The sequence below is a fragment of the Zophobas morio genome, unplaced genomic scaffold (genome assembly GCF_036711695.1).
Source record: "Zophobas morio isolate AGI-343-1 ecotype UQ-CSIRO unplaced genomic scaffold, CSIRO_AGI_Zmor_V1 ptg000014l, whole genome shotgun sequence".
In the NCBI taxonomy this organism is placed as follows: domain Eukaryota; kingdom Metazoa; phylum Arthropoda; class Insecta; order Coleoptera; family Tenebrionidae; genus Zophobas; species Zophobas morio.
Genome location: NW_026972119.1, coordinates 5,941,664 through 5,955,019, shown reverse-complemented (window position 1 = coordinate 5,955,019; position 13,356 = coordinate 5,941,664). Strand labels below are relative to the sequence as shown.

The 13,356-nt window shown below is 31.2% G+C and overlaps 1 protein-coding gene across 2 annotated transcripts in view; it reads right to left on the bottom strand.

Moving 5' to 3' along the window:
- LOC135129217 (homeotic protein Sex combs reduced-like) overlaps window positions 1–13,356 on the bottom strand; it is a 68,157-nt gene that overhangs the window by 2,911 nt on the left and 51,890 nt on the right. Inside the window, exon 2 of one of the 2 annotated variants that reach the window (XM_064056356.1) lies at window positions 381–593. In XM_064056356.1, the coding sequence (XP_063912426.1) occupies window positions 381–593 (213 nt within the window). Of the gene's footprint in view, window positions 1–260; window positions 594–13,356 lie in introns of both variants that reach the window. The other variant, XM_064056357.1, reaches the window with a different exon arrangement.

Here is a 13,356-nt window from a genome sequence, read left to right as displayed (position 1 = left end):
TTTTTAATGAAAATTAGAAAAATTACATAGACATTAATTTCATAAAATGAAAGAAGAAAAAATATCTAAAAATTCTTGGGCCGACTTCATCCCTAATAAAGCAACTAAGAGCAGCTCCACACTCATCTACAATTTTATCACATATAATACAACAACAATAATAATAGTACACACGGTCCCTGTGTAATTCCGAATTTGTTTCGTTAAAAGTAAATCAAAAACAAACAGAATAAGCAACTAAAAATAAATAAACAAAATACCTATAAAATGGAATCACAAGTAAACTTCCTAAGTAGCGAGATGGGCAAATTGGCTAGGATGCAAGTCAAACTGATAAGGGTGTCCGTAAGGAGACATGTGATAAGGAACGATATTCATACTGGCCATCTTATGTTCTTTTTTCCACTTCATCCGTCGATTTTGGAACCAAATTTTGATTTGACGTTCGGTCAGACATAAGGCATGTGCTATCTCTATTCGTCTTCTCCTCGTCAGGTACCGATTGAAGTGGAATTCTTTTTCTAATTCTAAAGTTTGATAACGTGTGTACGACGTTCTTTGTCTTTTCGTTTCGCCGTTTGCGTTCACAGTACCTGAAACAAAAATTGGACGGAGTTAAAAAAGTGCAATCACAGTAAATTTTGTATTGCTACATAAATTGTACCTGAAAATTTATTTATGTTTTCGTTGCGCTATGTGCCAAGGAAATAAATTTTATGTGAACAGCGGAGTCAGCAAAGGTTAGTGTAAGTTTAATTTGGTTTATGGGAGATTAGTTCCGGATTCTGTACAAAGATGAGACCACACAGTTCGATTTTTATTACGTTTTGTTGGCAATTATGATAAAGATGATCTTTACGTAATAGGGTTCAAAGTGGAATCAGAGGACACGTTTCAACCTCAAAACTAAACAAACAAAAGTCGGAAGCCTTGGTCCAATTTCGGAAAAAAAATCACTTTTGCATTTTGTGTCAAGATTGGTTTTTCGGCATCCTAGAATTACGCCTTTGAAGCAATTAAACGCAATAACTTAACCTCATCCAAAATTCACTGTTGTAAGTTTATTTTAAGGTTGATATTAATAAAACTCGAGTATCGTCTGCACAGTCACAAGGGTTAATCCCACCAGTTACACATAAAATAATTTAATTTAGAAAATTATATTTAGAATGGAAAAACGAACGGAAAAAGTGGGAGCGGACTATGAAAACTGACTCAATTAGTAAAAGTTGTTATTGTTTGGTAAGCGCTTTAACTTAATGTTGTCCCATAATGAAAAGTGAATCGTCATTCCCGCCGCACTGACTGCTACCCTTGGTGGCTTGTTAACCTTTTATGTCTGATTGCATAAACAACATCAGTGTGAATTGATGCCTCGTTTAGTTGATGATGTATATGTTTATTTAAAATGTTGTTCTGTGTATATAATATGTTGTCGCTCATTATTAATTTTCAATATTTTTGTGGCGAAAGTGACGTTCATCAAAACACTGTTATTGAAATTCAAACGATGCAACAAGTTTTTAGAAACTTGATATTAAACGTTCTTAACACCTAAAAAAGCTACCGCAATTAATTACTGTTGAAGACGTTCTAGACATATAGGATTTTGACTAATATACCCATATGATTTTGTCAACAAGAAAAATGTGTTTCTATATTTTGGGTGTTAAAAGTGTCCACTGTTTGTTAGCAAACTTTTGTTATTATTAAATTGCTGCATACCCAGAATGTGGGTTTTGTGAAGTTACAAGACAGTAATAATTTTGTAAAATATCCGAAATGATATTATGACAGTAGCAGACAGAATCTTATTGTGCCAAGGACCTATTTTCTAAATTTCAGTTTGCTGTTAAAAATAAAAAACTCGTATGAGTACCTATATGTATATAAGAATTAAAAAAAAAACTGAGGATGAATATACATATTATTCTACCTTGTAAATAATTTTCTGTCATTTCTCTTCTGTGGGCCTCAGTTCTTTCTGTTGCCATTCAAATTCTTGTCAGATTATAAAATTTTAGTCAGTACAAAAATAATGTTCTGAGTATACACTAATTTACTGTACCGACTACAAGACGAATGAGCTCATAATACTAAATAATAATGAGCGATTAGAAAACCCTTGATCGTCTTTTTTTCGGGAACGTAGGTCGCAGAGAATCACCAAATGTGTACTGGTTCATTGTCATCTGTCACATCTGTCGTTTGGATTTCCGTGTTTCGTTCAGTTTGTGTGTGGGTCCAAGTTTGAATCACGTTGTCATCAGATCACTTTGTAATAATTTAAGTTTTTTGACATATCCTGCCAATCTAAATACAGACACACGTTTTAGAGACAAAAGACGATCAACAAATACCTAGAGGCGTTTTTTTTAAGTCGGTCGTTATTTAGAGTTAATTTCGTGTGACCAGTGGGAAATGCATGTCTAGACAGCGTATTTAGCCAGACAATTTTAACAGTTAAAGAGTAAAATAGAAATAACTTTTTTTTTCTTATGTAATCAACAATATTCGTACTTGGTTGTCAAGGTGAAAAGTTTCCTGAGTTTTTTCTCATCCTGTCGCTTTTTCTAGACATAGTGGCAACGAACGTCTTTATAAACGCCGTAAATATTTTAGGAAGTAAGACTTTCTGTTACATATTCAAAATAACATTGATGCAGAATTGGGAAAAACGAGAACTGAAAAAAAAACCTAAACTTTGTGTAATACTTATTTATTACAGACTCTTTCTCTAAAACACCAATTAATTATTTTTGAAAGGAAAATACTTAGATAAAAGAGACAATTATTCGTGTAGGAATAAAAATTACTGAAACAAATAAATAAATGTAAAAATTTGGAAAAAATTAGCGAACGTTTTAAGCAAACTCGTCTGTTTCTGCGTGTATGCAGAAAGTTTGATCATCGCCGGAAGGTTAACTTAGTAGGGCAAGAATAAAAGTCTCGATATGCTAAAGTGCGATAAATTTTATCAATGTTTATATTTTATAGTACTTAAAAGAGGAAAAGCATAAAAGATATCTCATAATTATTATAATTATCTACTTGTATCCAACATGTGTGCATCAATGTACTAATAAATAAAACAAACCCATAAACTAACATAATATCTAATGAACTGAACTGCGATTAGTCTAAATAATTAATGTGCTTCGTGTTTGGTCTTGTTAATATCAAACTCTGTATCTTGTAGTTTCTACACAGGGTGATGAAAAAATGACGTATAAGAAGAAACCGAAAAATTGTTAAAAAAATACCTGAATTAAATTTTGGAAAATATGAAAGTTCAAAGTTGAAGAATTATTTAGTAATTCTGTTTTTTAATTGACACTCTAAAATTCCGATAAAAATTGGCAAAAAATGACATCTGTCAAGAATAAAAAATGACGGTGTGGATCGATTTCTAACAAATTATCATTAAATTATCAATAACCAATTATGTAACTGTCTATTAGACAAGCAATTCATTAGAACAAACCAGAATTACGAAGTTAATTCTTCAACTTCAGAGTCTTGTTGAGCTATACGTAATTTTTTTCATCACTCTGTATAGCTGCCAAACGTATTAATTCTGTCGGGTCAAAAATGTCAGTGTCAGTTTTCACTTCTTGGATTACGGGTATTTCTCCTCTTTGTTCGATCTTGTTTTTGGAGCTAATAATGTTATTTAGGTATACAGGATGAGTCACTAAGCGCGTAAGGAAATTTGAATAACGTGGCAACAACGCATCGGAATTTCAATAATAAACAATCGTTATAAAGTCTAGGAATGGGAGCATGTAAATGCATGCGATAGGCTGCTCAAAAAAACGTGCAACTTTGGTCTTTAATTTTTTTTCTGTCTAAATTATTTATTTGAGAAGTTGTACATTATTCATTTTTATGTCAAGTAGCTGTTAATATGCTTGTTTTATAAGTTTTTAAAACAGAAATATATTTCTATAAAATATCTAGGACTGGTTTATAGAAAAGCGAATTAAATATTTAATACTTGATTAATTTAATACAGGATTAAAATGTGCTCGTGATTGGTTAAAATATGCACGTTGCTTAGCAATGGACATCAATTAAAAATTAATCGCGAATTAACTTTAATTTTGCTTTCTATAAACGGGGTCCTACCTACTGTTATAGATGTTAAAAAAAGTATGTCAGAATATAGAAGAAAGTATTTTATTTATAATTTTACAAATATAGCTTTTGACGGAAGTTAATCTTCCAAAATTTGTTTTTACTTTTTTCGCAAAAGAAAATGAGTACAGTTTGATCGAAATCGAATCAAAAATACTACTGATCCATACCTACTAAGGAATAAATTTCGTTCATCCGACTGAAACCACAAAAAGAGTGAAACGTGGGTCATTAAAAAAAAAATTGACTCGGAAAATGTCTATGCCTATCTAAATCAATTAATCAGTAGTGTAATCACAGTCATTGAAGCTTATTTATTTCTTTATTATTTATTTTATAATGAAACTAGACAAATAGTTCTAAGTAATTCGATTAATTAAAACTAGATCAAACTTTTCCAAAACAAAAAAAATACAAGATAATTGAACTCAGAAATAGAGCTTTCTTATAGAATATAAAGCAAATACTACTATAATTTTTAAATTATAAAATTACGTGTAAGTAATGGGGTTATGGTTTATTATTATAACTGAATATGTTTAACACGTATGCTAATGTTTCATTGCAATATTTTTCCAGATAAACCGGCAGATTATGCTAATCTTAATTTTTAATTTACTGTATTATAGGAAACGACTTTCCTGCACGTCAACTACTGTTTCTCGTAAATTATTTTTTTCCAAATTACACTTTGTTTACACTTTTAATTTATATATAATCCCTATTAATCATGTCATAACGTTATGTAGGACCGCCATATTGTCTCCACATTTACCTATAGGAAAGAACCAGGCGTTTTCCATTTGGTTGTTAAATACACATTACTGAAGCAACTTTTACATGGGCGAGTAAGTTTGCGTGAGTGACAGTTAGTGCTGCAGTTTTTCGGAAAAGAGAATTATTGCGTAAAAAAATACACTTCAAAGAAGCTTCATAAGATAAATGAATAATAACTAAATAATAAATCTTTAGACAAAAATTGTACCTATCAGTTTTAATACATTTAGTTGTTATATGTTTGTCATACACACCCAACCGGATGTTTTCATTCCTAAAATTAGTAATAATTTGTTCTAATACCTACTACAAAGTTTTGTTTAGAAAAAACAATGTTTTAATATGAACACATTTTTTTTATCAGCAATTTAGTTAATTTTTACAGAGTGCGAATTGTTTGCACTTTGTTGACCAATTTATTTTTAATACAGACACAGATTAAGTAAGTAAATTTGCGAATGTCCAAAAAATTCCGATTGATTCCAAATAATGTAATTATTTCCAATAATTATTGAATTATTGATCATGTTGGTGCCTTGTCAGCAGCCATAATCTAACCGCTAATGATATTTCTGCCGTCTAAAAATTAACAATACAGTGAGGTAAAAATTCGTTGTACGATTAAATTATAAAAAGTCACAAATTTAATTTCCTCGAATGAATAACACGTATTTATTTAATAGTGGCACACAAAAGTTTTTTTCGACATCTGCCGTCAAGATTTTTTAAATTACTTTTTCGAAAAATTATCTATCGCTGGCCTTAATTATTATCATTGCAGAAAAAATTAAACTCACAGTGAACTCATGAATTTTGAAAATGTATTAATTAAATGATGAAAACAAAAAACTTCTAAGTACTATCTAATTTGGTAGCTGAAAAGTTACAATGAGTGGACGAAATGGATTTTTGTTTGGTGTATCATCAGTAAATCCAAAAATATTTTGCGTACCAGCACCAGTACAGATAATTTTATTGTTGCATTAAATTCAATTTTGTTTTAAACAGTCTTAGTTTATTCATTAGCAACGAGAGGAAATTTTTATCCATTATCATCACCAAAGTGTTGCTTTATCAATTATCAGCGAAATTTTTACTGACAAAGTACAACTTTTAAGTTTATGAAAACATGTTCGTGCATAAAATGCGCCGAATACTTTAAATGAGCGTTCAGTTTTAGTCACAACTTAATTATGTTCTTGATTGAATATCAAATCGTGGCCTACATAACGTTTTATACATGTCTGAATTTTATGCAAATTGGTTGCAACCGAATTTTTAATAATTCCGTGTTGACAATTTTCTCTTGCGACATTTTAAATTCAAATAACGTTTGGGACTTAATTCATACAGCATGCCATAGATCAGATGCAGTTGAAATGTTTTCAGTAGGGCTAAAAACAAAAAATTACACAGAATTTTATGTCAATTAATTCATTTAATTGTACAATTGTTGTTTGCTGCCATAAGGGACGTTAAACTCTATCGTATCGCAAAATTATATTAGTTGTGTAACCATGAAAGTTACAGTTGTTTAAAGTTTTGACATGTTTATATAAATACATTGTGGTATTTGCGTTATCAGTTCCCCAGAGTATAACACATTTATGATTTTCCGTTCTCATAGTACTTTCTTCGTGGACAACTTTTTATTGCTTTATTACTGCGCGTTAAATCGAATTGGCCTACACTCGTAGTTATTTGTAAGTAGATGGTAGTGGTTTCAATTTTAGTTGATATACAGTGACTAACTTTAACATTTTTGTACAGACCTTAGTTTTTTCGAAAAAAAAAAACCGAAGCAATAAAAGAGACAAATCGTTCTTTCATTGCTCTTTTATCAAAAAACCGACTTAGCATAAAATTCGAATGTTCTACTTTTGATTTACACAACCAACTAAACGCTGTCAACAAAAGCACTAAAACCATTCCCACCTACGCAAAAATGATAATTTTTTGTTTCGTCGTATAAATTTGCTTCGTGACGAAACCTCCAGCCGATCAGCGTCATCAGCAGCATTTCGGAAATGAAGACATCGGCCAAACCAGCATACTTGTGCTGGGCAATAAACCATAAATCGCTTTGGCCTGTAGCCACCCACATGTATTTTAGTAGGTGCAAACCCAATTATAACTCTTCTAACATAACGGCGCAATCTTCAAACCGACATCAAAATGATATACAAACATTTCGCAAGTCGTGGACATGGCCAAGTGACATCCAGAGCCGTAATTCACTTGTAGCATAGGTGTTTTGTAGCGAATCTTTCTCAAGGAAGCCGCGTCTTGCTCCTGAATAAATCAGAAGTTGGCGCTCGGCCAGTGATAGAGTGTTCAGTCGTGGGTGTTTGGGAAAGCTCCATCAGTCTCTGGTACGAGTGTCATCATTTTTAAACAATCATTACCCACTTGAAAAGAGTCGATTTCATTACATTCACTCTCGTTTTCTTGTGTTTACAAACAGCAGTTGGGAGATGTCCATTGAAAAATGTCGAGTAAAAATACAGTGCATTGAGATGCACCAGAAAATTTAGAACTGGAGTACACTCGATGGGTGAACAGTTTATACAGCTGTTACGCTAGAGAATTTGATGTCATATTCGTAGTTCAGGATCCAACACCGTCTCTATACCACCACGAAAAGCTATATTATAGATATAGATAAACTCCTACATGTTCCGTATAGTAGCACTAAAAGGTAATTTAGAAGTATCTACTTAAATATATTTTTTGGCAGTAGTATCAAAATAGTTCAAAAACCGCTTAAGAATCCATTCAACAAAAAGTATGTTTTCTAAATTTTTACTTCCCGACTATATTTTAGAATATGAATTTTACAATGAATTTTAATTTAATATTTTCTTGGCGTCTCATGCTTTGTAAAATACATGTCCGTCTAATGCATTGATCAACTTTAACTGTTACACTTATCCCCACTTAAAAAGTGAATGACGTTTTGTTGAATAAATCATACACATGGTATCGGTATTTATGGGCCATTGTATTAACTCGTGCTTGTAACTTACGTTCTAGACTTCTAGCATATGTAAATTGGTTTAATTGATGACATATTTACAAAAAACATGAGTTTTATTCATTATTTGTTTTCATTCTTTTCTTTTGAAGTATACGAGGAGCATTCAGGAAAGATTACAACTAATGTCATCAAAGCCCTGCTACGTAATTCTCAAAACTATTTGGGCTATCAGCCAATTGGTGTTTTATATTTGTAAAAATTTCATTAATCAAGGGTCAGTAGTTCAGTGAGCCAAATTTTGTTGTTTGTTATTTCATTTCTATGATCTAAAGCTTACATCATAGAAATTAAAATATTAAAGTAGAAATAGATAAAGTAACAAGTTTTCGTTCATTTGGCAAATGCATAAAAAAAAAATTCAAGAAAATAGTTTACAAAAAGTCCAAAACTACTGTGTAAAATTCATAGAACATGTATTGCGATTCTCACACATGGTCCCTTCCATTGGAAAACTATAAGCTGGTTAAGAATGAATGAATGCGACTTTTACATTTTGTAATATTTGCGGTAAAGTTTGTTAAACTAGATCTGATGGTATGGTAGGTATGATAAAACTGTTTTTAGATCCTCCATTCATAACAAACTTCTAGAAATAAATTGTTTGTACCTACATATTTAGCAGTATTTATTTTTAAAATGATGTAGTTGTCGTTGCAGTTTTTTGACAGTTTATTTGACAGGTATTTGACCGTATTCACCCTGAACAAGGAAAGCTCTAATGTTGAAGATACAATTTTTCAACATTAAATTTCAATGGTTATTAGACCACTTTTTTCTTGATCTTGCTGGCATCTTTAATACTTAATATTGAATACCACTGTAACTCTAATAACTAAAACTTTCTCTGTTTTTTTCTTTTTCTTGTTTCTTTCTTTTTGTATATTTAAGTAAGTAGTTTGATTTTTCTGATTTTGTTAAGTTTGGGACAGATTATAAAGAAATTTTACTATAATTATGTGTCTTGTGCTTTTTAATTAATTTCAATAGAGGCAAAAATAATTATTGTTAGGACATGTTTCGCTTGGGCAACGATTTGAAAACGCTTATGAAGCAGGATCTTTCTGTTGCAGTAATTGAAAAAAGAGGTATTGAAAGAGTTATATTACATACAGGGTGAGTCACTAAGCGCGCGGTCCGCGATGTCTCGTTAATTATGATTAGGGAGTACGCTTCTTCGAGAACTAATACTCTAAAATTATGTTCAACTATACAGAGTGTTCTCTTTTTAAACTATAAAACATTAGCTTAGATTTTTTAATTGAAATACCTACCTTATATATTTTTACATTTTCTCATTAGGCTTTTTTAGAGTTTATGATTACCTATTATTTTTGAAATTCTGATGCGACGTTGACAAATTCCACTTTTCTTGAAATTTTTTGACAATGGAAGTGTTCAAAAAAATTACAGTAGCTATGAACTTTAAATATAGAAAATATTTAACGAAAAAGAAAGAGAACAAAAACTACAAAAGGTGTAGTAATAAATTACAGGGTGTTCTATCTAAAAAACTGAAGTATCGATATTTAATAACTGCAGTAATGATATTTTTTATAAACACTCTGTATAAGAAAATTTAATTTTATTTATACCGCAATGCGCGTACCTAGAGATTCCACGAAATATTGTAAAACAGATTTCAAAAATATCCTTAATGCGGTATTTTTGTGAATCGTTCCATTGTTAAAAGAATTCAAGAAAATTGGAATAAGGTGACAACATCGAATCAAAATTTCAAAAATAAACTGTGGTTGTATAGCCTAAGAAGAAGTCAATCAAAACATCTATCATGTATAATAAATAATATATAAAAATACTTACTTAATATTGAAAATAAATAGGAAAACTAATATTTACAGAAAACAAAAATTACACATATTAATATTTGTTTTTGCAGTTAGGGTCACACGCGCTAGCCGCCTTACAAAAAAGGTAGCGCATGCCGCAGATATTTCCAAATATTTTTTTACAACTGCATATCAATAATTTTTTCTTTTTCACCATTAGATTATCACACTCATTGAATTGGTTTTAAATAACCATTTTACTGTAGGTAAAATTTTGTTCGTTTCACGTCGGCAAACGCGTTTGATGCCACTGGGCTATTGTCGCATTGTGAGCAAATTTTACACTCATGTAATGATGCGTTTTATCACACTCATAACGTAAACAGCTAAATATTCGCATTTATTTACCAGTGTTGACCATGATGTGTCTTTAATATGTCTTATTACGTGAGATAAAGTTTTTGAATTTTTGAACGTTTTTGTGTAAAGTAAGCTATAACTACTACCTATTAGAATTGTCTGTACAGTGTGCGAACACATTTTTGTTTATTTTAGTACGTACAATGTTAAAAAAAGCTGTATTTGGCCAAATCAATATTGACATAAAAAAGTTCCGTTGGCGGTTGTACAATGTTACGGTTTTGTCTAAGTTTTTGTTACGATTGTAATACTGTAAGTAGAGCATTTTCAAATACTATTCAACCAGTTTCACACTACATTAAGTTTGCATTTGTTAATTAAGTTTGATAGTTTTCTCCCATGTTTAGTCATTAAAAAAATAGTAAACATGAAGTAGCTGTTTATAAAAGTTCAATTTCATCAACAATGATATTAACTTTAAAGAATGGCATCTACAGTCGCCATTCTACTAGCAATTATGTACCTTCAATTAAGACAGGATAAAAATAACTGGGGTCGGAAATTAGACATATCAAAAAAATATATTTTTGTAATTTCTGAGAAATAGATGAGCTAAGTGACAGCACTACAACATGGAATTAACGCTACAATTTAATTGAACGAAGAAAAATGTGATACCACTTACTTTGTCTGCCGTCGGATTAAACAAGTTATTTATTTTTAATACAGCTACTAAGCGGACATGATTTGCCTATTACACAGACTTCAGTCATTAGAAAAAAAATTCTAAGTACGTTTTCGCGTTAGCTACAACTTACTTCATGTCTAACTTAACCTTACATTTTCGCGCTAATGCCAAAGTGTAGTTCTTAAACTTTGCAAAGAGATTTGTAGCGTCTAAATGAGATTTGAAGTACATTTCTGAATAATAATTTTAATATAATAATACCTCGACTTGTCACGTGATATGTGATTGTATAATAACAGTACTTACCAAACTCTTGGCGTTTCTTAGAATTTTGCACGCATTGCCAACATTATAACCTTTTTTTTTGTCATTATGCGTATGTGAAAAAGCGTTAGCAATTATTGTAGCATTAAATCGCAGTCAGTGTTGATCAGAATCTATTTAAGTGTAATAAAAAGAACATAAACAAATTTTGTCACATGTTTTATAGCGGCACGTATCCGCACCTCCAGTATTTTTGGCGTGCTGTCACTTTTGAAATAGTCCAACATTTGTGTGCGCTGTAAATTCTGGAATTCAAAAAAGTCGAAGTGGATTTGTAAATAGACGAAATTTCGTAGATAGTATTAAAATAATCAAAAACTCATCCAGTTCTGTTCCCAGTTCCAAAATGAATTAAAATTGTATTAGCTGATGCATATTGTAGGCAATTTTATCAATTTCACGGCTCTAAACGCGTATAATTTAAAATTTTAGTTCACAGAAACAAGAAATATTGCAATACGGCTTTAGATTTACTCTCAGCTGGTAATTCTGGGTAAACAAGAAACAACAGAGAAGAAAAGTTATTGAAAATCTCCATGAAATTAGAACAATGATTCAAACGATTGTGATTGGTGTCAACTTAAATCGAATCTTCTGACTAACTAGGTGATTAATCGAATCGCGACTTTTTCATTTCGATTTTTTTCGCAAAGCCGGTATTCTAATAGTGGGATTTCTACGTTACTTTACAAAGCAATTCCAATAAATAATTTTTCACCCACTCTAACCCTTCGTCGGCAGAACTGAAACCGCTCCTGCAGAGAGACGTCCTGGTAATTTATCGAGTGCGTTTAGTATTTATACATCTGTTACGAGTGCGTTCATAATTCATAGTTAACAGGTGAACGGGCAAAAATTGGGTCATAGCAAAAATCGCCGATTTTTAATTAACTCCCACTATTAATAGATGTAGATAACGATGAGTTATGTAATCAACCCAAGTTACCCAGTAGACGCAAATTAACAATAACCATAAACATCTAAAATTTTTATGACATTGGAAGTCATCTGGGTACAGGTAAGACAATTGCTTGCAAGATGATTAATTTTTTAAAACTATTGTTCGTTAGATCTCGATAATTTAATTTTAATGTTTACGTTATCTAACACCTACCTCGAACATGTATAAAAAATCATAGTATGGATTTTCACCCTTCCTACGCCACCACAGTATAATATTTTTTTAACGTGTGGGAGAAGATAAATAGTTAAGTGGATCTTTTAGATTGTAACCACGAAAATAAATCAATGCTAGAATGTTGTATATGACGGTGAATTGGAACACCTGATTAATCGGCAGGATGTGGCAAACCGGACTGTTTAAGCTTTTCCGGTTGCTGTGAGGGAAACTACAGACGCCGATTCAAAGACAGACGAAAGGATTTAGAGAATTAAGTTTAACTGTAATTGTAATTCAGATTAATTAACGCTCAACGATGAAATCGTGGTTAAATAAACGAATAAATTCCTCCCAAACTAATTTTTCATAATTAAACACATGCGCTACCAGCTTGAATATTTCAAATTGTCTGTTTTATTAGAATATTCCTTTAAATTAATCCAGTCAAAATGGAAACAGCTTAGTCAATATTGGTATGATTTGTTCATAAATGTTAAAATTGCATTTGGTGCGATCTTATTTCGTTTGTGATCCGTTTTGTTCGCGACCATTTCGTCCTCGACCGTTTTGTTCCCGACGTTTTTAATTATCAAACACATTAACATTTTACCTGTTACAAACTGGTCGAGTCATGTTTAAATTTTACAATTTTAAATCCTCTTTTACAGCTTTACTTCTTTGTATGAAAATCAGGTTGTCAAACAAATAGTCTATTTCTACAGTCAAATATACATATTGTAATAAAATGATGTATATTGTGGTCATAAATGTCACGGCAAATTTTAATTATAGCAATTTCGTTTACTGCTATTGTAATAAAGTTATAACTTACTACTCTTTACACATGAATTTATTTAACAGCTTTTTAGCCACACGTGTCGCGTGATATTATTACGTTAAATGCTTTCATCAAGCGGTATCATAAAATTTTAGTCGGTCTATTTAAAACACCGTATAGTACAACATCGGTAATGAATAGTGTCAAAGTTTATAGTTTGTTGACTGACATCACAGCGTAATAACTAAAGCAAAACACATTGACGATTTATTAATAAGTAAAGCAGCAAAACCTCAAACAGGAGATATTTATTAATGTTCGCGTTCTGTGAATAATTTGCAAATTTCC